This window comes from Phoca vitulina, unplaced genomic scaffold (assembly GCF_004348235.1).
Source record: "Phoca vitulina isolate PV1807 unplaced genomic scaffold, GSC_HSeal_1.0 scaffold38, whole genome shotgun sequence".
In the NCBI taxonomy this organism is placed as follows: domain Eukaryota; kingdom Metazoa; phylum Chordata; class Mammalia; order Carnivora; family Phocidae; genus Phoca; species Phoca vitulina.
This window is the reverse complement of record NW_022589741.1, coordinates 1,903,445-1,929,786: the sequence shown is the minus strand read 5'-3', so window position 1 is coordinate 1,929,786 and position 26,342 is coordinate 1,903,445. Positions and strand designations below refer to the sequence as shown.

Sequence of the window (26,342 nt, the reverse complement as noted above, 5' to 3'; positions counted from 1 at the left end):
AAATGTAGGTGTTCATTAGAAGGTTAAGAGCGTGGAGAAAGCTTGCCCGTGGGTCTAAGTCAGCCCATGTGGCTGAGTCAGAGTTGATTTTTTTTTTTTTTTCAAGTGATACTCCATCCTTTGCTCTCTGGGGGATTTTTAAAGAAATACCTTCGGATGGCAGGGTTTCCTTAGCTATGGGTTCTGTGACTATTTAATTCACCTGGTGTGTCCGCTGGACTAGAACAACATGGCCTACTCAAGAGGTCAGTGGGGTTTCTAATGGTGATATTAAGAGTGTTTAATTTGTTCTTGACAGCCCCGAATGCACGCTCTGAACCTCGATAAGTGCAGGCAATCACTGTGAGGCAGGTGAAGTCTTCGCTCTGGGAGGCCAGGCGGAGGCTTGGCCGGTTAGCAGCCTGAGGCCGACGATTCACGGTGTAATGGCTTCTGCCGCCAGGCGCTGGTGGGCTACTCTGTCGAATCCTCTGGCTTCTCAAGCATCTTCTAGTGATGGCTCAGAGGAGCTGAGTCATTCATGCCCCAGGTGCAGAAATTACAAGCTTAAGGGACGCTTAGCGAATGCAGGATAATGCAGGTCCTCTTAAAGAAAAGGATTGACCATCTGTTTGGAGCATCAACAGAAGCTCAGCATTGGGTCCATATCCACTGGACACTTTTCTGGTTGGAGCTCCAAAGCCAGGTTCTGCTTCGTCCTCTGGAAATGGCAGGGAAACTGTCTCTTTCCTCAGTGTTCTGGTTTTCAGGAACCCTCTGGAATAGCAGTAAGGACCCTTGGACCCACCATTAACTCTGTATAAACCATATTTTGTTTTTGTGGGAAGTGGTTTCTAGTTTTCTGAGCATTATTTTTCTTTTAAAAATTGTTAATTTAAAGCCATTCAGTTAGCTTTAGAATGGATTTTTATAAATATATAACAAAAGCTGAATGAGATAGGATCTACAGTGGTGTGGAAAAGGGCACACCCAGTTAGTTCTTTCTCACAAAAATAGTTTTTAAATAATTACCCCAGAAATCAACCTGTTCTGGTGAGTTTTTTAGGTCCTCTAATCACCCATGAGTATTTTCTTAACTATCTCACTTAAGGACAGTTTTACATTTTACCTGTGGTTTGTTTGGATTTGCTCTGCAGACAAGTGTCAGAGGGACTAGATTTCTGGCTCCCCCTCAGGCATGGAGAGCCCCTCGCAGCTTTCTCCTGGAGAGATGTGTAGGTAGACACTAAGCTCTAGGTCCTGTGAGGAGCCGCCCTAGGAAACTCTCTGCCAAGGGTTCCCTAGAGCCACTGACAGAGGCCTGCACTTGCATGAAAATGGCTTCATGTTGTTTCCAAACACAGGGAAGCATTTTAACTTCAGAGCTTTTATAGAGGTGCCATGCACCTAACTTTGGGCAGCTCTTTTTGAATTTTTGGATCTCAGACCCACATCTTTGGGATGGAGTTGTAAATCATCTGGTGACCATGAGCCAGGTGGACTGTACGTTATGCAGATAATACAAAGTTGAAGGGGAATTTGAAATTTTGAGACTGAGTCATAATATCTGACTCTAGCACGTGATGCCAAGAAGGATGTGAAAGACAGAAATGATGTGCCTCGGTCGGGGTTCAGTTTATATGAGACACGCATGCGCACGTGTGTGCACGCACACACACACACGCACACACACACGTGTGCACCCCTGGATTAGGGAGCTGGCCAGCTGTCTTCACCAGTCTAGCTCACATCTCCCAGCCTCTTCCCCACTCCCTTTCCCCTACCAGGCATATTTGAAAACTGCCTTTAAGGTACACGAGTGTGGGTTAATGCTCTTGCAAAATGCCTTCGTTTGCTAAAGAGGGACCACCATTCCTCTGAAAGCAGGTGGGCATCCAGTCCCTGGCTTCTGGACCTTTGGACCTTGATTGGTTAAAAAGAGAGACCCTAAGCTGAAAGTGAGACCATGAAATGTGGGCTTTGCTGTCTGAAACCCTGTGGCACATAGTAGTTCTTGTTAGGATGCTGCATGAAGTTTCAGGAACACGAGTGCTTGTTAATTCCCGTGTTCCCGTTCCCGGAGTGGTAGGAGATATTTGCCCTTGAGGGATCTTGTTTGTTTGGCAGTTTCTTGAAAGACATTTTGAAACCATTTGCGACTGTGTTATTTCCTTGTTAATGGGTCATGAATTTTTACAGAGATGTTTGAATCATGGCTCATTTGCCTCTAGATTATCCAAGGGTTAGTGAAGTAAGTGCTTGGGAACTTATGTGGGGACATAGTCCACATAATCCCTCCCAGATTTTCAGTGGTGTTGCATTCCCATTTAAAGAGTATTTCTGAGAGTATTTTAATGACAGCTGGGATCACGAGCAAGCAACAGCACTTTAAAAATACATATATATGCTTCCCATTGGGATCTCCCAGTCTTGGTTGAGAGAGCAAGTTTCGTGACTAATTATTCTTGTTGATAACCAGTAAATAAGCTGGTGAAAGTGCCAAATTTTATCAAATTCTCTCCAGAGGAGATTCAAACCCTGCTCACACAATGCCTGCAATGCGAGGTGACCCATGAAGAGGAAACGTGGAGGCTAAACATGGGAGGAGAGAATGGATTATGAAAGCAGTTCAGAATTTAAATTCTAATCATTAATTGTTGATGTGGATGCGGATGACTTGGGAGCTTGAACCAAGACAGGGGATGATGTAATTTTGATATTGACATTTAGTCAATATCTTCTTTAATGATTATATCTCAAATGAACTGGAAGCTTTATGATCTGCCTGGTTTTGATTTGCAGAAATGTGAATGACTATCATTTACCAATTAATTGCTCTTATTTAAGAATATGGCAGGACTATGGCAGAGGACTTGAGCATGATATTTATGCATAGAATGTCTTACCATCAGAAGCCTGTTTATGTTCCTTCCATAGAGTTGTATGACTATTGTATTTCATAGCAATGGACTTTTTCTGAGTACACTGAGCTGTATGTCACTCTTAGGGGGTATCCTATCACTCTCCATCAGTAACGGACCCCACCTTCACTGCGGATGCTCTGGACAAAACAGTCGCAGAATTTGATACCGTGGAAGATCTGCTCAAGCACTTTAATCCAGAATCATGGCAAGAAGATCTTGAGAATCTATATTTGGAAACCCCCCGTTATCGAGGCAGGTCCTACCATGACAGGAAGTCAAAAGGTAAGAAACAGAGCCTTGGAGGTTCTTCACAAACAGATAAGATAAGTTATTCTCAGTAAGGACAAAAATGCAATATATTTAATTCACTAAAATCAGAGGATTACTGCCAGTCTTTTTATTTTATTTTATTTTATTATGTTATGTTAATCACCATACATTACATCATTAGTTTTTGATGTAGTGTTCCACCATTCATTGTTTTCGTTTAACACCCAGTGCTCCATGCAGAACATGCCCTCTTTAATACCCATCACCAGGCTAACCCATCCACCCAGCCCCATCCCCTCTAGAACCCTCAGTTTGTTTCTCGGAGTCCATAGCCTCTTCATGGTTCATCTCCCCCTCTGATTTCCCCCCCTTCATTTTTCCCTTCCTATTATCTTTTTTTTTTTTTTTAACATAAAATGTATTATTTGTTTCAGAGGTACAGGTCTTTGATTCATCAGTCTTATACAATTCACAGCGCTCACCATAGCACATACCCTCCCCAATGTCTATCACCCAGCCACCCCATCCCTCCCACCCCCCCACCACTCCAGCAACCCTCAGTTTGTTTCCTGAGATTAAGAGTCTCTCATGGTTTGTCTCCCTCTCTGGTTTCATCTTGTTTCCTTTTTTCCTCCCTTCCCCCATGATCCTCTGTGTTGTTTCTCAATCCTCGTATCAGTGAGATCATATGATACTTGTCTTTCTCTGACTGACTTATTTCGCTCAGCACAATACCCTCTAGTTCCATCCACATCATCGCAAATGGCAAGATCTCATTCCTTTTGATGGCTGCATAATATTCCATTGTATATATATACCACCTCTTCTTTATCCAGTCATCCGTTGATGGACATCTTGGCTCTTTCCATAGTTTGGCTATTGTGGACATTGCTGCTATGAACATTGGGGTGCACGTACCTCTTCGGATCCCTACATTTGTATCTTTGGGGTAAATACCCAGATTACTGCCTGTCTTATCACACATCTCTCCCACAGCACCTTCAGATGAAGTTCTGTGTTTATCACAAACTGTATTGTTTGTATGGGACTAAGAAAGGTTTGCTGCAGTCAAAGATGTGTCATAGTTAGGAGCTAGAAGAAACCTTGTAAAATCGTGTGGACAAGCTTCTTGCATCTTGGCAAGTAAGGTATTATCAGCCTCCCTGTCAGGGGAAGTAAATACTTTGGGACTAGCTGTGTGGCCAGTGGGTAGTAGAGAGGAGATGAGCATCATGGTCTCTCGCCTCCCAGAGCAGTGCCCACGTGATGGTCTGCTGTACCTCTCCAATAGATGTGAATGTTGATTTAGCTCAGGACTCAGTGCTGGCAAGATAGGCTCCTGGGAAAGCAGTGGTCAGAACTCTTTAGAAGATTTCACCTCGTCCCATTCAGTGTCTATTCTTAAATGGTTTTATGAGGATCTACTGTGTGCTTGATGCCCTGGAGGCTTCACAGGACATACGTGTCCCAGAGAAGAAACAAAGAAGGCCTGGGATGATTTGGAGGTCTGTGTGTGGGCATGCATTCAACTGGGAGTTCCAGGAAAATATTAGGGGAGGAGAGAGGAACATTCACAAGAAAACATCTTGAGTCAAAACAATAATACTGAAAGTCGCAAAAAATAAATATCTTACCTGTACATCTGAGCAATATGGTCTGAGATGAGAATGTTTCTTTGCATGTTTAATTCAAATTAATAGCAAAATATCTTGTTATTACCTTTATTGAATAAAACTATAATTCGTTCTTGCTTTATTTGCTAAAATTTACATTAAAATTTTCTCTAAGAATCTCGTAAGGCTCATTTGCACCATAAATGTGAAGGTAGTTAGCTTACATACAGCTTGTTTCCTACATTTTATAATGTCAGGGGTACTTTGAAGAACCGTGAACTTGGCCCACTCTGGTAGGAAATGCTTGTGTCAGGAAGCATGACTTGTTGGAGCATTTGGACTGGAGTAACTAATTAGTTAACTCCTGCCTAGGTCTGCTGCTTATGGCTCAGGTCTGGAAACTTATCTAATTAAAACATACAGCTAAAGAGTGGACAAAAAAAAGTCCTTAGTGTCCCCGACATTATGGAGGTGTGCCGTAGGCAGATCACAGTAGCTCTCAAACAGTCTCCCCGAGGCTCAGGTTGGATTCAGCTCAGACAAGAAATTGCTTTTCTGCAGTGTTGCTGTCTTTGGGTCTCTACTTATGTCAACTTGAAGCAAAGTAAAAGATTCACAGTGTTTCAAAAACCCCAGAAAAATAGGAAAAATGGGACTGGACCAAAAAAATAATAAAATCTGACTGTCTTCAAGTATGTTCACTACGATAGCTGTTTGAGAGGCAGTTCTCCTTGGCATCTATCTTTTGGATTTTTAAAATTTAAAAATCACCTACATCCATTACTTTCTTTCGCCCAGAGATCATGTTGAGTTGGAGGCAGAGTGTCTGGTTCGAATCCTAACTCTGCCACTTACAAGTGTTGTGAACTTTCAGCAAGTCGCTGATCTTCCTGTGCCTCAGTTTCCTCTGGCAATGTGTGTATCACGCCTACCTCTGATAGCTGTTAGCGGTGCCATCAAGAGAAGCTGGCACATACTACTTGTTCAAGCAAGCTTAGCTAGCTCTGGCTACTGAGAATTCTGGAATATGTTTGCGTCACTGCGCTGGGGAAACCTTCCTTGTCCCTCATCCTCTGCCTGTGAAGCCTGCCACCCCAGACAAAGTCTGGGGTACTTGGGAGGCCACAGCGTTCTTCCGTCCTACTACTGCAGTTAACTGCGTCTTGGGGTTTTCTCTAAGGCAGTATGAGAGCCTAGGACCTAAGGGTCCGGTCTCCGCTCCAGCTGAAGAGTAAGTCCGCTGGGGAGCCGTAAGAAGCTGCAGACGCCTAGTCACAGACGCCTAGTCACAGACACACTGACTCAGAACCCCTGAGGGTGGGGGCTGAGCTATTGATGTTATTTTATGGCCCGTGGGAGATTGAGATCGATCCTGAGTGGCAGCCAGCATTGAGAGCCTCTGTGTTAGACATTGTTCATCTGTATCTCGGGCTCTTGGCACAGCCTCTGACGCATTTTAGGTGCTCCATTAATGTTTGTGGAATTAAAGATACTAATAATCCAGCATGAGTATATTTCCAAAGTTTACAGAAACCCACCCCATAAGACTGAGGAATGTAGCTTTATTAAGAATGCCTTTGGTTACTGATAAGACCTTGCAAGAACATTCAAGGTGACATTCTACTTATTCCTAACAGAGTCAACATTTCTTTCCCTTGTTGGCTTGGGTTCCACCTCTTAATCTCTTGTTTAGAATGGCCCTAAGGCAGATCTGTACTGTTTCATTTAACCCTGGCCAGTCACCATTCTCTCTGCACGTGGATAAATGTGCTGCTTTCACTGTTGATCGTACCACGGCTGCCAAACCACCTGCATGCCTGTCTCACACACGAAGAGAAGTCCGGTTTAGTATCTCAGCTGCCATCGTCAGCTTTCAGAACTTAAAAAGTACAAACTCATGGTTTATGTTCCGGTATATAAGAAGGGGAGCAGCGAATGGAAAGTGGAGACGGAAGCATAGTTACAAATAATGGAGGTCCACTGAATGTCCAATGAAGAGTGAACTTTATAGGATCCCTGAAAAACTTTCCTCTTGGCAGTATGGTAATTCTTTAATGATGTTTTGCAAAAACAAACATCAGTTATGGATAGCTATTGAATATCCATTCTTCTGATTTGCCCAGATCAATCGAAGTGGCATTTTTCATGATACCAAAGAGCAGTATTCTAAGATGATTCTTCAATGTGAATGTACAAACACGGAGTTTTATAAACTCTAAAATAAGACACAAACACACTGGGTGAAGAACATTTGTAACGAGGTCAAAATAGTACATATTTAAAATTAAATTGTGTGCTTTGCTTCTAATGTTTGTTTGAAAGCAGATTTGGAGACAGTGAGATTCAAGGTCTCTCCAAGAAGAGACTTGTACATGGGAAGCAAGAGGACAATAAGGTTTGGGGAGAAGAGAGAGAGAAAAGGGACAATAACATTGCACATATTAGAGCCAGAACTTCAGCACACAAGGTCGACTTTTATAAAACTCACATGTAATAGGTAAGCTCAGACTGGTCTATAAAAGCTTCTGGACTGAAGATAATAAAACAAGTTAATATATCCAATGTTCAGTTTCTTAGGGGGTTTGGAGAAAAGGGTAACATGTATCATCGAAATCTGTAAAGAACTGCAGTTCCAAAACTCAGTTTTTAACCAATAATTTCAACCTCATGCTTTCACCTGAAAGCTGCCTAAAAGTTAAAAAAAAAAAAAAGTTGTTTCAAGTTCAAGTTGCATTTACTTTTTCTGATGAGTATGCTAATGATATAGCACCCTTGCACATAATTAGGTAAAAAGTTACATGGATCTTCTACAAACTATATAATCATCATAGGACCATTGTAGCCTAACTGAAACCGTACTGTGATTTCTTCAAAACACAGTCCTTTGAATTTAGGGGCAGCACGCCTTTATTCAAGTTCATAGCATGACAGTGGATATCTTTAAATTAAGAAATGATCAGCCTTAAACTCTACTAGAGTGGGCACTCATCCAGAGGCCATTTATGGACATTAATAATGTAAATGAGATCTGTTGTGTTTTTTACTTATTCCAGAAGAACTTGACTTTCCCAAACAATAGTGTGTTTGTCATAGAAAAAAATCCAACAAATTGCAACAAGGGAGAAGCCTGTTTCCACAGCATCAGTGTTAGCATTAAAATATGGATATAGGGGCGCCTGGGTGGCTCAGTCGTTAAGCGTCTGCCTTCGGCTCAGGTCATGATCCCAGGGTCCTGGGATTGAGCCCCACGTCGGGCTCCCTGCTCAGCAGGAAGCCTGCTTCTCCCTCTCGCACTCCCCCTGCTTGTGTTCCCGCTCTCGCTGTGTCTCTCTCTGTCAAATAAATAAATAAAATCTTTTAAAAAAATAAAATAAAATAAAATATGGATATAATTGTTGGAGCATTCCAACCTACTAGTTTTGAACTACAGTTTTACTTACCACAAGTAAATTCTTCCCCAAAGTGTTGCTCTTTTTTAATGCTTGTGCCAAAATTCACATGCACTCCTCTTTAAAAAAAAAAAAATCAGTATTTCCACATTGAGTGGAGTAAATGTATTGATAATTAAATTGATTCTAAGTGACAGGGTTTGAAATATGTGATTTTTTACAGACGCTAAATGGTTAGGTGTTCTAACTCTGGGACAGTTATTAACCGACTTGAGAGGCTCAGATACCAATTCTGTGATTTCTTACGTGACATTATTTTGCTCTAAGATCTAAATCACTTAACCATTTGAAAACAATTTATAGGTAAATAACTGGCATAGAAGCTGAGGATTAAGTGCAGAAATATGTTTAATATCAAAACGTTTGACTTGGTTCTGAATTCTCCTAAATCAAAATACTTCTAATTTTTAAATTAGTCATTTATTGCCATTTCTTTGTCATGCCCTTGTCTATTAACTAGGAAAGTACAAGTTTTGCTCTTTCAAAAACGATTTCAAATGAGGGAAGTAATTTCATAGTATATTAAGACATGAACATAGTTTAGGACGCGCTGAGGCCATCACAAAATGAATGCTTGCAACTTCGTCTGCCTATTTGCTATCTGGGTAGCAACTTGCAAAAGGCCTTTGGCTGACACTAGTGATGAATCTGATAAGTCGGTCTTGAGGTATCGTCCCCTGTAACTACCTCTCTGTCAATTAAACAGAGGTACTGGGGACGTTAAATCAAAATGGATTTATTTTTCTAATTTCTGATGTTGAAAGAGGGTTGGCTTCATTGAACTTGCTGAACCATGTGGTATGCCCCAGGTAAAAGCCATCTTTATTAATAAGTGTGAAAATTGTCTTCCACAAATTTGATAGAAAGAGAGCAAAAGAAAGGATGCTGTAGTGGGAAGAGCATGGACTTTGTAGTCAAGTAAACTTGCGATAAAATTCTAACTCACATCCAGAGGACATGGCCTCAGGGAAGTCACTCGTAGACCCCTGAGCCTCTGCGTTCTGCACTTTGCAAAATGGCTCTAATTATAACCACTTTGCAAAGTTGTGTTAGGATTAATCAGAGAGACTAACACCTCATGGGCCCCCAGTAAATGATAGCTACTATTGTTACTTCAGTAGAACTGCACAGAACCAAGATATTTCTGTGAACTCTTCCGCTAGGGCGGTAAGATAATCATTGCTAATCTGGAGAGCCTCCTACAGAGTATCCAAATATTGTCAGGTTTAAGGATCTGTAAAATCAGTACACTCCTCACAAGTTTACAAAATGATTGGCAAGTACTAAACTTTTCTAGGATACTGTTTACCCAGAAACTTTTCTGGCACCATTTTGCTTGTTGGATGTTTCCTTTGAAAAGCAGGTTTTTTTAGACTATAGCCACTGTTGATGACCCGTATGACTTGTAAGTATCTAGATTCCCCACTCAGTTCACTGGAAGGCATTAATAAAAGCTGCATTTTTGTCCATCACATTGCGTGTGTCTATGCGGGTGCACATAAAAGGTTTGAAGGAAGCCTCAGCGCAGGGATAAGGATTTTAGTCCTTTTCCTTCTGGCGCCTCTGCTTTTCTCCTAGATGATGAGGTTGTCCATCTTTGTGGGTATCCTGACCCCCTTTCATCACCCGTTACCCGCCCCCACCCCCCGTGAAGGCACATTGCTTGGAAAACACCATTTAACGGCGGAGAACGTAGGTAACTTTCGGTGTCTGGAGGGACACAGCAGTCACTCTGGCTAGTGATGGATGTCTTTGCCTTGTGGGTCCCTTACCTATGTTTTCTGGGAAGCATTGGGACACCCCCACACAGCATCCTTTTGCTCTGTGCCCCTGTGGATTTAGGGAGGAAGCACATCCTTCCTACAGCACACGGTCCTTTCAGAACTTCCGGTGCTGGGAAGACCGGCTCATTAAGTCTTGACTTGCGAAGGACCGTGCTCAGTCCCAGGGAATTAAACTGAACACACAAGATCATTGCCTTCTGACACTGAGATCAAGGTGGACATGACCTTCCTTTCCTTAGCGATCCCCAACTGCAGCATCTCAGCTCTTTGGGGCGTTCTGTGCTTAACCTTACTTGTTTATCTGTTTTACTCGTTTCGACAGTGTCGTGGGGGATAACTCCCGAGAGCTAGGATTTAGATCTGTGCTTCAAATACTCTTAACTCATTCAATTTTTATTTTTTAAGATTTTATTTATTTATTTTAAAGAGAGAGAGAGATAGCATGAGAAGGAGGGGCAGAGTGAGAGGGAGAGAGAGAGAGAGAGAATCTCAAGCAGACTCTGCACTGAGCACAGAGCCCGACGTGGGGCTCGATCCCACGACCCTGAGATCAAGACCTGAGCCGAAACCAGGAGTCAGACACTCAACCAACTGCACCATCCAGGCGCCCCTTAACTCATTCCATCTTAATAAATTTCTTGGCAGGAGAGTACTGTTATTCCCGTTTTATATACTAAAAGAAAATCGGAACAGTCCTGCAACAGCTACAAAGGAGAGAACCATGCCATGAATCTGGGTTTGTTCACTGCACAGGCCAGGCTGGGGGAACTCAGTGGTATTTGAAGCTCAGAGACTCAGTCTAGTACATGAGAGAAAGATGTTTCAAGATCTCCTTGATTCTTACTCACCTCCTAGCTTGTTTTCCTGTTTTTCGTTACATAGATGTACTTCACATATCATGCCAGGTCACAGTTCTTAGAGTTCAGAGAATTGCCTTCTGATGATGTCAACTGCCTTCATGCCTCATTCAGCACCTTGCAGATGGCCAAGCACTCATCCACTTTGTTCCACGTGTTTGTCAAATGCCTACTATGTTTCCAAGGACCTTAGGCAGGTCACTTAACTCCTCTGCCTCTCGGGTCCCACATCTATCAGATGGGGATAGTCGTGTCTACAATGAGGGTTTGTTACCAGAATTCACTGAGAGTTGCGTGTATGAAAGCCTCTCAGAGAGAACCAGGCACAAAGTAGGTGCTCAGTACATTTCCATTCACTCATCGCTTAGCAGTGTTTTGAAACCCTGAAAATTCGGTGTTGTCTGATTGGGAAACTTGTGACTTAGGTTAATCACTATAAATACACATGGTAAATATGTCTGTTCTTTAGAAATTAAACCAGCAAATGGAGTCATGGAATCCATGATTTGAAGTTGAAAATATCCTGATATTTTCTCATTAAAAGTTATAAAATCATTGCTCTTTCCAGGTTTATTTGCACTTCCAAATTGGGGTTGAGGTGTGGAAACAGTTTTCACAATTATGTGCTGATTTATAGAAGAGGGAATCTGAAAGTCACAGTGAGGTTGTAATGTCCATAAAGATGAACAGACTCCACCTGGGGAATTTACGAACCTTGAAAAAGGCTGAGAAACCCTAGTTACTTGTTGTAAAATACTACCGTCATTCATATATCCCCCTTGCCTCCCACCCTCACCCAAAGCCTCGTAAATCTAGTGTTGTAGAATCAAAGGCCCATTTTTAGTGCTTTACATAGTGGCACTTCTGCCCATGGGGCAAAGGGCGTATTCCTGAGCACGTCGAGGTGCGAATCAGGGAGCGAGCCTTCTTGACTCCACCCTTTCCCTGTGCCACAGCTTCTAGATTCCGTGGGTCTTGGTGCCAACCATCTTCATGCGTCATCGTTCATCCTTGGGAGAGCTGGTTCCAGAAGGCTGGTTTCTCAGTCCTGACCTACACCATCATCAGTTTGATTCCTTCAGATAGCCATCATTTACAGACCTAATCCTTGCAAAGGAGACCTAGATTGATGAGCAGGGGTATCAATGTCCAAAATTCTTTCTGATCTTGACTTTAAGTTTATGGGTATCCATTCAGAGTCACAAAAGATTTAAGGAAAATCAGAAACACCTGTCTGGGGTGCCATAGGGACTTGAATTGTTTTTTACTGCACTTAGTTATTTCAGATATCCTGAAATGTCACACGCATGCTCTGTCTTCAGGGATGCCCTATTTCCTCCATCAGGACCTGGTTGAAACCAAATGATTTTAGGAGAGCATGACTTAAATGACCTATATTTGGGCTCTCCACTATGGGCAAAGCACTAGGAGAGGAGGGATCAAAAGGGGATTAACTCTCTGCTTCCAAGAACCTTGTATTTTAATGGAAGAGAAACACCTAAATAAAAGAACGTGACAAAGCAAGGTCTGTGAAGTACGTACTGTAACAGAAGGCAGAGAAGGTGTGGCGAGCATATAGCAGGGGGTCAGAAGAGATGGAGGCTGAATATGGCTTTTGACTTGAGCCCTAGAAGATTAAAATGACTTAGGAGACTTGAGTGCTAGGGAAAATGAAATAGAATGACAAAAGCATGGTGTAAAAAATTATATATATATATGTATATATATATATATATATATATATATATATATATATGTATGTATCCCTACTTCAAGCACACACACTTCCCATGCCTTACCACATACTAAACGTATATGTATATGTATATATTAGTGCATGCTGAAAGAGTTTATAAAGAATCTTAGCGCTGTAAAAGCTTGGTCTGGTTGTTAGAAAATGCTTCCTGCTCTCTCTAAGGACTGGACATTTCACTGGAGACTCCAGTGGACTCAGGGAGATCAAGATAAGGCTAGTGACATGTAAGTACAGGTGGAGGAAAGACCAGCACACTGAAAGCCGCCAATAAACTTGACACCCAGAGACTGACCCACGGGGATCATCCTCCTGTTAAGCAAACAGGCATGAATTAAATTAAACATGCATGGGGAGAAAAAACCCCACGCTTTCCTACATTCGAAGGGAGGACGTTATTTTGTTTCACAGTGAATTTTTATATTCACACCAAAAAAACTTGAAATGATCCACTTACAGAAGACTTCTAAAATGTTATCACGAGCGGATCGGCGCCCACGCTGTGCGTGCCAAGCATGTGAGCCCTCCTGCAGGCACACGTCGGAGACTCCGAGCAGCCGCTTCCAGCCCGGTTATTCCGTAACAAGGAAGCAAATATTGCAAGAGAGCAGGTCAGATGAATGTTGTGGTTTCCCAGTGTGTATAAAAGCTGTGTTTACGCTATGCTGTAGTCTGTCAAGTGTGCAATAGCATTATGTCTGAAAAAACAATGTTTGTAGCTTAATTAAAAAATGCTTTAATACTAAAAAATACTTAACCATCATCTGAGCTTTCAGTGAGTCATAATTGCTGATCACAGATCACCGTAACAGATACGATAGTAATGAAAAAGTTTGAAATATTGTGAGATTCATCAAAATGCGACAAAGTGAACAAATGGTGCTGGAAAAAAAATGGCACCGATAGACTCGCACGACTCGGGGTTGCTGCAGACCTCCGATTTGTGAAAAAAGGCAGTACCTACAAGTATCTGCAAAGCGTCATAAGGCGAGACGTAATACAGCGAGCTGCTCCTGTCCTGGCTTCATCTGTCCCGGAAAAAGAATCTTTAGGACTCTAACATGGGTTCCCTCTGAAGACAAATTTTTGTTACCAATCTGTTCAGCTCTTTGCAAGGGCTTCCGGCCGGTTTTCATGACTGAGACCACAGGCAGGTGAGGGCAAGCAGGCGTTTGTCCTCATTTCTTCTTCAAACGAAGATCGTGCATAGACACAGTCTCCTTCAGTTTGGGGGAAACAGAGAAACTCATTATGTTGTTCGATGCCAAAGAAGAAATAGGCTCTAGGCAGTTAGCCGGAACCTGGTGACCTTTTCCAGCAGCACCTGATAAATGGATGTGTGTGCACGGGGCGTCCAGGCTTGGGTGTTCCTCCTCGGCAGGTGACGGTCTGTCACACACCTGGGAAGCCTGGTCCTTGGGACAGCGAGTGGCCCCCCAGAGGGGAGACGCCAGCGTGGCTCGTGGAAACTGCCCTTTGCACCTCCCTTCAGATCTTCAGACCACGGCTGTAAGCGTGCAGAGGCATGAAAAAGCCTGGATCAAACTCTAGCTCTACGAGGCATTGACTGGGTGTGTGGCTGTGGACAAGTGTTTTTCTTAACCTCTCAGAGGCTCAGTTCCCTGCCCTGTGAAAGTGAGAGCACTAATGGTTTGTAATTCGTAGCACTGAAGGGGGCGGGGTGGTTCTTGCAGGCGTGTGTGTGAGGAGCTTCTCACGTTCCCGGGGACTCAGGGCTGTAGGTGGCTGGGATCCAACAGACGGGGCTGACTCTCCGTCCTGTCCTCGCACGCCTGAGCCTCAGTGGGTTGGAGACTGAACACTATCCCCTGCTTGACACGTCCCCACCCAGTGCTCAGACCCCAGAACTCATCACAGCACAAGGATCTTCTGCAAATGACCTGGGCTTTGAGGCCAGGGCTGCAAGAAGAGGGGTGCGCCTGCTGTCCTGAGCAGTGCCCCACATTGGACTAACCTGTCTGGGGGAAGCTCTGAGGACGGTGGCCCCTTCTCAGCCCTTCCAACAGATTGTCAGTGCCCAGCCCAGAAAACGGATGTCGGAGACCCATGAAAAGACAAGACTCAAATTCAAAAGGACAGCAAGAGAGGGATTAGAACATTACGTACACCCGGAGTGAAATAAGGGGAAATAGATGAAATTCACGGGACTTAATGAATTAAGTTTGGGACGTCCTTGCTGCCCTGTCCTGTTCCTCTAAAAGCACAGCCCTCTCCCAGGCTCTCCCTCCAGAGGCTCAAGCAGAGCCCCCGCCCGGGGAGGCCCCCCAAGCTCTGCTGGCCCTCAGCCTCCTGTCCGGCGTCCTGCTCTGGGGGCAGCCTCATCCGTCTCCTCTGAGTGCCTTGGGCTTTCAATGCCCCGAGACGCCGGGCAGCTGGAGGCCACGGCGGTCACCCTGGGCCACGGCTGAATCGGTCCCGTCGGTGAATGGATGCCCACAACGGACCGCGTCGTACATCTGTTCGCAGCGGGCAGGGAACGGAGGGGACCCGTGCTGGTCAGTAAAACAGTCACCCAGTGGGAAGAGTCCTGCTTCCAGACGAGTAAGGAGGACGTGCCTTTTCCTGGTTTGCTGAGGGCACCTTGGGGTTTGGCTAAGTCCCCGGAGGAGAGGCGTGCCGTCGCGGGGCTCGGGGGTATCCCCAAGAGAAGGCTGCGCTGCCCCAGACCCACTACAGCACCAGGGAGCTCCGTCTTCTTCCTCCGGCTCTGGGGGACCTGGCCTGCCCCCGTTCTCCTAGATGTGCCAGAAACTGGAGCAGAAGGGGGAAGAGCTCCAAATCCCAGTTTCCCACTTAACCGTTCACCTTAAAAGGGTGGGGGGGGACAGTGAAGTGCGGTGACAGGTAGAAGGTGCCTAGCAGGGGGCTGACCTAGAGACCCTCAGCACCACGCCTTCCTGCCTGCCCCCCTCTGCCTCCCCGCACCCACCACGTCTCCTTGCCAACAGCCTTGACCCCTCAGCCTCAGACCAGATAGACCCCCACTGCCCCCCGCATCCAGCCGCCTGCCCAGCCCTGTCCACTGCACGGCCCGGCGTCACTGTGTATCGCAAGGTGACACGTGCAATGGGTGACAGCTGCACTTCGTAATCTGTTTATGTAATCCTTCCTGCTTTGCTTGCGGTTATTTTCAGGGCTTTAGCAGCAATAAAATGCTTCCTTTCCCGAGACACAGTTCATTCAATTTAAATCTGCATTGATTATAGCTAAACTTAGGACATGTCTTTACAAAGGAAGGAAAAAACAGCAATAAATGATGCACAGAAATTATTCAGCACCCCCTCCCCCTGCCCCCCACTCCCAGTGTGCAGGCCCAGCAGGTAGCAGTGGGGGGAAATTCCCTGCCCTTGAGAATCAAAGCCTGGTCGCACATGCGGAAAGGCTCTCAGGGCAGGGCATCGATCCAACTGCCATTAATTCCTTACTCAAGGGGTCACCCGGCCGTATGGACAGACTTTCCGCTGACTTCATGGTGTCAAGGGGACTCTTCATCCACCTGCACCTTCTTTGCTTTTGGTTTCCCTCACGGGCATTCTCCCGACAGCATCCTTAGCCTCTGGCTTCTACCCCAAAAGAGCACTCTCACTGCTCCTCACGTAGTTTGGGTTTAAGACCAAGACCCTTGCAGGGGCTGGAGTCCAGAGTAAGCCTGCTGCTGTCTGCCCAGCCTTTGTGGGATTTCTCCTGTGCCCGCCCGGCAGGTGACGAGGGAGGCCCTCCAGGGCGTGGTCAGAGGGCTTGCACGCCAAGTGCATGGAGGATTAGGTGCCTTTTTGAGAACGTTGAATGTAACCTATGTAAATACGATAATATAAATTTAATCCAAGTAAATATCTGTGACTTGAATTTGGAAATCGAGGGTGCTGCTCTTCATTCACAGAAGTGCCAGTAACCATTCCCCCTAGACAATGCCGACATAATCGGCACACTAGATTCAGTCTTTCAAATACGGCTGTGAAATAGGTAGAGATGAGGAGGCAGAGGTTGGAAGCAGCCGGGTGACTTTCCAGCTCCCGGGAGGCAGGAAGCTGTGGCTTGGCCTCGGAGCCCAGGCTGTACCCTCTGGGCTCGGCCACCGTCCAGGACCCAGCGCACAAACACACATCATCTGCACAGCCCCCAAGTGCCGTTTTCTGGGACGTTTTGGTTGACCTTGGAGTTAAAATGAAACTAAAACCTTCTTCTTTACGCTTCGCTGTAAAATTCCATCACCAGCTAAACATAATAGAGTAGTGGCCCCTAATGCATCCCTGATAGAATTCGAATTATATTTAAATAATGGTTTGGAATTCAGGTTTTATTTAGAATCAAGAGCTGATTTATTTTGGTGGCTTTTTTTTTTTTTTTTTTTAAGATAAAGGCAGTTATTTTAAATTGCTGGACATTTCATTTTCTTTCCTCAGAATTCTTTTTGTATATTAAAAAAAGGTATAAGGAAATTTGAACCAAGATAAAGATTTAGCCAAGTTTTTGAGAGTTTTTTTGTTTGTTTGTTTTTCCTTTGTTGTTGACTATTTTATGTATTATTAATATTATTATTATTTTGGAAGAGCAGATGGGATCAAAAGAGAATCAGATTTTCCACCTTCCAGGTTAGGTTCCTAACTGAGACCCCAAGGACAGATTCGATCCCTGCATTAAGGTCACCTCACAGCATCTTCCCACCCCTTCCCAAAGCGCCCACTGGACTTCTTGCTCCGGGTCATGTGCTCGCTCACTCCTGTGTGTTTCTTGCAGTCGACCTGGACAGGCTCAACGATGACGTCAAGCGCTACAGTTGCACTCCCAGGAATTACTCCGTCAACTTGAGAGAGGAGCTGAAGCTGACGCACGTGGTCTTCTTTCCCCGGTGCCTCCTTGTGCAGCGTTGTGGGGGCAACTGTGGCTGTGGGACCATCAACTGGAAATCCTGCACGTGCAGCTCCGGGAAAACCGTGAAAAAGTATCATGAGGTATGTCCTTCTCACACGTCCGTGCTGCAGTGCTGCAACACAATGTTATGTAATCCGTAGGGTGCTGGACGAACGGGACATTGCATACAGTTGTTCAGGTTGTTCACTGCACAAAGGCACCCAGCCAGAGGGATGCCTGGGAGCCAAAATTATACATGAGCTAAAATTGCCAAGCCAAATGCCCCAGAGAGGTTAAGTCCTTCCTGAAGGATGGACTCTTTTTTTCTGTTCTTTTTTTTTTAATGTTTATTTATTCACTTGAGAGAGAAAGAACAAGAGCACGAGTGGGTGGGGGGAGGTCAGAGAGAGAGGGAGAAGTAGACTCCTCACTGAGCGGGGTACCCGATGCGGGGCTCGATCCCAGGACCCCAGGATCATGACCTGAGTCGAGGCAGACACTTAACTGACCAAGCCAGCCAGGTGCCCCTGGACTCTTTTTCCTAATCATCATAATACAACCTGTGGGACAACATCCTTATTAGATTATATAATCAAATGCATGACACAGTGATTCAGAGCTTACGTGGCTTCTTTGTAGTAATATGATAGAATTCATAAAGACTATCACTACAAAATCTAGGTTGCTTTAAGAAAATTCTAAGGGCCAAACTTGAATTCAATCAAGTCCTTAAGAAATTAAGCAGAGTGAAGACAGCAAAATGTAAATTGACAGAAAATATTTATAGTTGAGACTTTTTAATTGTCTAAATATGATATTCTTTTTCTTCTAAAAATACCAATTTTTCGTAAATACTGCTGAGTGCTACCTGGGGAATCAGCCGTGAAAGTATGCAAAATTAAACAAAAGTAAATATGAAAATCAAAGAGGAACAAAAGTTTAAGGAGAGCAAGTTTCTGCAAAGAGCAGAACTCTGTGTTCCAGAGTCTGTTCTTATCAGTAGTAACACTGTGCTTTTTCCTTTGTAAACACATAGCACTTTATTGAGCATTAAAGAAAGAGTAGATTTAAGGGGAGTCAGGGCTGCTCCTGACCTCAGCAGCAGCTGTTACTTGCCAATCGTGGGAGCATTTGCAAGTCACAAAATTTAGAGACTCAGTTTTCACATATGTGAAATGGGACTAAGAAATTATATCAGATAATCACTTATAAAGTGGTTCTGGGGATTGAATAAAATAGTGCATATGGAATGCGTTTTCTAAGATGTGAAACATCATACAGAAATGTGTTTAAGAATATAATCTAAACAATGAAGCAGACATTATCGTTAGAAATGATTGTTTGAGTTGCTTTTCCTCTGTACCCAAAACAAAGAATAGAGAGTGCTCCCTAAATAAAGCCTTCAGCTTTGTAAAACTGGGTGGTGGGTTTGTTGTTTTTTTTTTAATCCTAAAAAACAATAAAACAATATGAACAAGTTTAAGGAGGTGACTTTGGAGTTAAAAGAGAATGGATAGGTCATAACTGGTATTTTCAACTTGGGAAGTGTAAGAAGTCAAATGCCACAGTGACCGTGCTTACCTTACATGGGGGAAACACATTATTTTAGACCTACATAAAGCTTATTTTCTTAGTCATAAGAATTCCTTACTCCACCCTGCAATTTTCCAGGGGAAAAAAATGTTCTCATATCCAGAGAATGCTATAGTCTATGTTCATTGTGTTTTATTTTTGCATGACCTGATGAACTCTAGATTGGATGTTATCCTTTGCATCCAAGAAGCTGCATTTTGTAATGTTTAGTCATACCCTGAGGATCAGTGCAGAATGCAGTCATCAAGCTAGAGTTAAAATAATCTAGCCAGTGACAAGATCTCTACCTAGGCAGAACACTGAGGAAAAAACATTCAAGTGCGGGCCTTTGATCTATCTGTAGAGTGCTTTATTTTCCTCTGGACTCTGCTCAGATAAAAGTTACAGCTTCATTTTTTAAATTGTTTATTGCGGAAATGGCAGAGTTAAACATACACACCACCCCCTTAAAAAAAAAAAAAAACCCTCGCCTCCCAGACAGTTAACGCTAAAGGACTCTGAAGGGTCCTTCTCTCGCGTCTTTTCTTGTCTCTGCACACCAGAGCTGTTACCTGTAAATTTCTGTTCACAATTAATATCTAGAAAGGGAAGTCCTTGATCTCTGCTCATCACATGAGCAGGTCTGAGATGTCAGCATCTTTTTGAAGCTGCTCTCTGAAGCAGCTCTTTGAAACATTGTATCACAGTATTTTTACTTCTGGGGTCTGCAGAGCTCTACACAAAATCACTCTGCCAAGCGCTGGACAAAGGGACAGAACAGCATCAATCACTCTCTCAGCCGCTGCATAGCTGGAACAAACATGCCTGGCACATTGCCCCGCGACTCCTAAAATACCTTGCAACATGTCCCAGAGATCACTCTGTTGAGTGCCCGGTGGAAAAGAGTAGAAGGCTTGTTCCATTTCCAGCAATGGGGGTTGCTTGTTCCGTTTCCAGCAATGGGGGTTGCTTGAGCCAGGCTCATTAGGGAAAAATCCTCGTTCTTTGTTGTATTCTGTGTCTGTGTTCTTACCCCAGAGACACGAGAAACCAGTTTCCTCAGCTTCTGGTTATAACTGATGAGATGTGAAATGAGTCTCCATAGGCTATGAGCACCCTTAAGGGGGTAACTGGAACTTGTCACATAAGCAGACCTGTGTCACTCTGTGCAAATATTTCAGCACTCAGTGTTTAAGGCATAAAATCTGAAAAATTATAAAGCTCCTAATGAAGCTTAGATAATTGTTCTTTCCACGGGTCGTGCTGTTTCTCCAGTAGGGGGTTGAGCGTTTTTTCACTGCGCGATACAGTGTTACTTCCTTTATGATTTTCTGTTTTCCAAAAGTTTGTGGGTACCCTGTTAAGGTATTTTTCCTATTTGCTCATAATAGTTTTTTGATGCCTCCTGGAATGTATAGGATACAAAAGGTACTTTGGGGTAGGGATTTTTCAAAAGGAAGCTTCCAGAAAACATATTGTGTAGACAATTAGAGGATGCTGTTATTTCAGTTCCCATCTTGCCTTGATAATGCGCCATGAAGGAATAGGATCTTCCCTGGAAACATGGTGACCTTTTAAATTAATACTTAACTGCTTTTCATCATCCGGTCCCCTGTCTATGGACATTCGGGCAAGAGCCAAAAATTCATGAAGCAGCAGAGACAGAAAGATCAGAGTTAATTTTTCTGTCCTTCCTCTCGGATGCTGCTATAACGAGCTATCCTGTCTAGTAGAACTTTCTGCAGTGATGGAAATGTTCCCTTCCTGCCCCGCCCAGTACAGTAATCTCCAGCAGCGTGTGGCTAGGGGACACTTGACATGTACGGAATGCAAACGGGAGACCGGACTTTGAATTTTCTATGATTTAACTAATGTAAACGTAAATAGCCACACTTGGCTGGTGGCTGCCATATTGAAGGGCACAGCCCAGACCCATCTCTCTTTCTGGCACAACCATTCCTGTCTCTGGACAAAAATAATGACTCTAGAGGATTATTTTTATTTCACTCTAGAATTTTATATTAAAAATTTGCTTCCTATTACAGCTTAAGAGTTAGGAAATGTAAGCAGATGTTTATATATGAACAAAAAGATTAATTAGAGGTTTTAAACTGTTGAGCTTCAGACTTGAGATAAAAGAATAGTACTTTTAGTTTTTACATGTGTTAAGCATCTGCCATAGAAACAAATTTAGCTAAAATTGGAAATTGAGATCAAGGAGACAGAAAAAAAATTTTGTTTCCGAAGTTTCTCCTCTGTGGCAAAAGCAGTGAGATGTGGGGTTATGATTATAACCAACCATAACAAAAGTCAAGAAAATTTCTTCTCTTTTTCTGGAAGTAGCATTTCTAGAGCTAGTGTAGCGTCTCCCAGCTTCCTCCTCTTTCTCTCTCTTTGGGTGAGACCGGGAGACCACTCTCCCATGGGCTTTTCCTGTGTTTCTGATGAGAGACGGGGCAACAGAGCAAAACATGGCCTGACTGGAAGGAAGACGTGGCCTCTGGTTCCAGCTTTGCCATACGGGAGGCAGCCTGGGGCCCTGGGGGTTCCTCACTTCATCCCCACAATAACCCACAATTTCGGGTTCCCAGGCAGACCTGAAGTTACATGGCATCCATCAACTCTTACACTATCCTACCCCCCAGATCCTACCTTACTGACATTACGTGAAGAATGTAAGCAAATTGGTGATGGAAGTGCTAGGTCAATGTAAAGGAATAAAGATAGGATGGGAACAGTTAATGTTGATGGAAAAGTTCACTCACGCAGCAGTGGTAACACTGACGCTTAGCTCACGGGGATACTGGACAAAGGCTAAAGACTGCAAAGCCCGGAACAGATGCGGGTGGAGTTTTCGGAGAGGTCTGGCTTCCCTGCAGCCTCGATGACTCCCCGAGTGAATGGACCCTGCATTTAAGTACAACTGAATGTATGCATTCCTTCCCTTCTAGACCTAGCTTCCTGCCATCGCTTCGCAAACCTGCCTTGGGGTGTGCTCCCTCTCAGGTAGACAAGACCATCTGTGACATGAATGGTCCTCCATGCTAATCCCATGCTCTGAAGTTGGTGCCCGGTTAGCCTTCCATTACGTTTTGTGCAGTGGGTAGTCATGAGCCCTGTACGGTGCTGTTGAAATTATGGACTGCATAGAAAAGGTTGGACTGCCGCTGGGTGCACCCTGCCGTAACCCCAGAGTGCTCCCAGAAGACATAATGTCTCCAGAGAGCAAGATTGCATTTTCAGTACTCATGAGCGTTTTACGGACCCTGACTCTAACCCCAGCCTTTGGTCCCCCGCAGACTTCTTTGTCCAGGGAAGCATTGCTAAACTGTGTCATCGGGGTCCTTCTTACCAAGTACCCTATCTGATGACGTGCAGTCAGCCTTTCTGCTAGGACGCTCCGCGTCTAATGGGGCTGCTGCAAGTTCAGTAATTACCCAGGCAGAAAATAATGTGTTATCCCTTCTCAAGATGTTTTTGCTTGTAATCACCTAGGTTTCAGAGAAATGGACTAGCAGCCCTTAATAATCTAAACTCTCCACACATTTTTCATAAAGCCTAGAAGCATGGAAAAATTCAAAATGGAGGCAAAACTAGGAGGATTTTTTTTTTTTTTAAGATCAGAAACTATGCATCCGGACTACCACTTGCTTTAGAAGTTGGGGAGAATCTTAAATAAACTCTTAATGATTCCAGCTTATACAATGCATTTGTCCTGAAATATGTGTTTTTGTTCCTATGTCAGCCATTAATCTGAGAACTATTACAAGGCCTTAACAACCTTTTTCTTTATATTCCCAATAAAGAAGAACCCAACTCAACAGATAGCTTTTCTGCCTAGTATTGTTTTATTAGTGTAATAGCTTTATGGCAATGATTCATTCAGTGGTTTATTGGCAACGAGGCGAGTAACCAAGGTGAAATATTTTCTGTGATGTGGTAATTTGCAGACCGAGCATCTTTGACTTTGTGTAGTGTTGATGAAAGCCTCCAGCCAGCTTAGTCATTGTCCAATTAGTAAAAGTCAACTTTGCCTGGCTTCGTGTGGTTTTCCAGGTGGTGGAGAGGGTTCAGGATTTCCATCTCCGTCCACAGGTAAAAAGAAATGGCTCGCTGCTCGTCGGTGGATTTTATTTCAGGGTGTGCTCACAGCTGTGAACCCTAGCTGGGAAAATAGGAAAGCATTTTGGGATGGTCCTATTAGTAAGTGTCCTTCGGCAGCTGTAATTAATTCCTTCCCTTTGAAAGTGACCAGATAACCTATAACCAGCCAGTTTGCCTTCCCAGATAAAGGCTTTTCATTTCTCTTTTAACTTTCCGTGCTCTCTCAAGTCAGCTTTGCTTTCTTCGTCCTTTCAATGCTGTGTACCTGAACCTAAGACTATTACATGGTCTGAAAGCTTTGAACATCAGTGCTGTGATCAGCCAGGAAAACAGCGCAATTTCCACTTTGTTCAAACAGTGCTTTCCGGTCTTGTCTGGGAAAGTGTCTGCCAATTCATTTTTCTCTTCTTATCAGCAAAACACATCTATACTGTGCTCATGTTGCTTAATATAAAACACAGGGAAAATCCCTGAACAATCAGGAGACCAGTTAGAAGAACTACTGGGGCTCTGCGCTCATCCCACCTCACACTCTTTTGTTTGCCATCAAATGAGAAAGCAAATTGCCAGAGCCCTGAGTGTCCAGGGGCCGGTCATCACCACTCATTAGGCTTTCATAGCAGCCTTATGCTTATCATATGCTCATCGTCTTAGGAGTCATTTCCCTCCCCTGCATCTGCAGACCCCCCAAATCTGGTTTATGTAGAATCTTGGACAACAGTGACTAATGCATATTGGAGAAATTCTCGGAGAAGCTGTAGGACTCAAACCTCTAACACCTTCCAAGGCACTCCGACCAAATATAGCCCAGCTGGACTTGCTGATCCGTCATGGGCGGGGCTATTCAGTACCCCAAAATGTCAGACATTCTTCAACCCTTATTGTTGGGTGGTTTTTTTGGGGGGAGTAGTTTTCATTTTTGGTTTTTTACTTATTTTTTTCATGAAGAAGCCACATCTTTTTTCCCCTATAATTCCCTGCAAGAGAGACCACGGGAGCCACACACAGAAGGCAGATGCCATTGTAATTCTGCTCTTAGTACTTTAAATCTTCTTCCCAAATTGTGAAATCGTTAAAAGTGGCCCCACACGTGGGGCACTTATTTTGGCCTCTGCTTTACTTCCTGGCTTGTGTGTCTGTCCCCTGTGTTTGTTGGAGGTGCAGGGAGGGAGGTAATGAGAGGAGATGCAGGGAGGAGGTGAAAAGGAGAGAACAGGAGTGTTCACTTCTCCGTTGGCGCCACCACCCACCCAGGGGGTGCTTCTTCACCAGCTGCTATGTTCGCAACATGCTACTGAGCCATACAAACATCAGTTCCCATTTCGTAGGTGAGCTTATCCACATGGGGTCAAATTCTGGTGCCAACTCTGTAACTTTGGGTAAGTAGCTTAATCTCTCTCCTTACGTATGAAAATTAGAAAAGTACCTAATAGTGTTGCAGGGAAGCCCAAATAGTATTTGCAAAGTCACTTTCAACAGTGTGGCTTCTCGTAAATACTCAATAATAGTAGTAGTTTCTGCTATCCTTGCCTTCGAAGGGCTTATAACCCAATGAGTAGAGAGAATACAGAATAAATCGGGTGAATTGTGCAACACATGTTGTTGGAGAAGAAAAAGAGAACAACAGAATTAGCTCTCAGAACTGCCGTTTGGACTAGCTCACCGACAGCAGATACTTTTGAGTCTTTGTGCCTCTGGCATGAACCCTCGCCGGGTGACCCTTTCCGCCCCCACCGTGTACTCATAAACATTCTTTTGAAGCTCTGCTACACGTGGGAATCCATGCCCCACTCCGTGTTAGCAGAGACCAGACCCTGTAGCTTGATTGAACATGGAACAAACGAGGTGCTTTATTCTCCTCTTCGCTGGGGCCCCCACAGCCCAGCCTGGCTACACAAAGGGGTACAAAGTGCTGAGGGCTCTGAACCTGCTTTTCCTAGTCGATGGTTTTGGTCTGTTTGTGACTCAAGGCAGGTAATGATGTGAGGAGGAGCAAATTGCTGGGAAGAGAATTCATAGTCAAGAGTCGGAAGAATGCCAGGAAAAGTCTTGTAGACTCTAAAGCAAGATTTTGCCACAGACCAGAGTATGCCAGCCAAAGCATCTCAGTCCCCACTCCAGTTCCCATGTGGAGCCTGACGCCCTTTGGAGACACAAAAGGAAATCATAGGCACATCGAAGAGGCGTTGGTCCCAGCGTGCTGGGACCCTAGCGGACAGAGCTCTGTGTGCGAGTCGAAGTGGCCAGAAGACCCCGCACAAGGCACACGGCCTCCTTGAGGGTCTCAGTCCTCCCATCTATAAAATGCGGATAAGGATACATCCTCTACTAGGTGACAAGGTTTGTCGCAGGGCAAAAGAAATAATGTGTCTGTGCAAATCCTTTGAAAAGTATAAAATACAACATCATTGTATGGTAGCACCTGCTGGAGTTTAGAGTCTGAAAGGAAAAAAGAAAAAAGTCAAAAGTAAAGGCTAACAGGAACCTAAGAACATATGGAAGAGAAGCAGTTAAACCGACCAGATAGTATCTGTGATAGCGCAGACATGATTTCACAAGTAACTGTGTCTGAGATGAGAACTGTTTGATTTCAGCGAAGGCCACAGCAGGGAAGAAGTTAGCTTCCATGTAAACTTACTAAAATTAGGTTTCAACTTAAATTTTTTGTAAGTTTTTATTTAAATTCCAGTGTGTTAACCTACAGTGTAATATTAGTTTCTGGTGTACAGTGTAGTGATTCAACACTTCATACATCACCTGGTGCTCATCACGACAGGTGCGCTCCTTCATCCCCAGCACCTGTTCCCCCGTCCCCCCACCCCCTCCCCTCTGGCCACCATCAGTGTGTTCTCTGTAGTTCAGAGTCTGTTTCTTGACTTGTCTCTTTCTCTCTTTTTTTCTCCTTTGCTCATTTGTTTTGTTTCTTAAATTCCACATATGAGTGAAATCATATGGTATGTTTTTCTCTGACTAACTTATTTCCCTTAGCATGATACTCTCTAGCTGCATCCATGTCATTATAATCAACTTATTAATTCAAAAAATTAAGGATATGCTTTATGAAGAAATGCTGTACTGATACACAGATCAATGTAGAAGATTTTACTGGAGCTGGTCTGTTTTGAATTGTAAAAGGTATTGTATTAACAAATGTATAAGAACATA

General features: G+C 43.9%; 1 protein-coding gene across 2 annotated transcripts in view; it reads left to right on the top strand.

Annotated features, from left to right (window-relative positions):
* Window positions 1-26,342, top strand: part of PDGFD (platelet derived growth factor D) — a 224,662-nt gene that overhangs the window by 194,401 nt on the left and 3,919 nt on the right. For both annotated transcript variants that reach the window (XM_032428108.1, XM_032428107.1), the window contains exons 5-6: window positions 2,987-3,185; window positions 17,388-17,602. In XM_032428108.1, coding sequence (XP_032283999.1) covers window positions 2,987-3,185; window positions 17,388-17,602 — 414 coding nt within the window. The remainder of the gene's footprint in view (window positions 1-2,986; window positions 3,186-17,387; window positions 17,603-26,342) is intronic.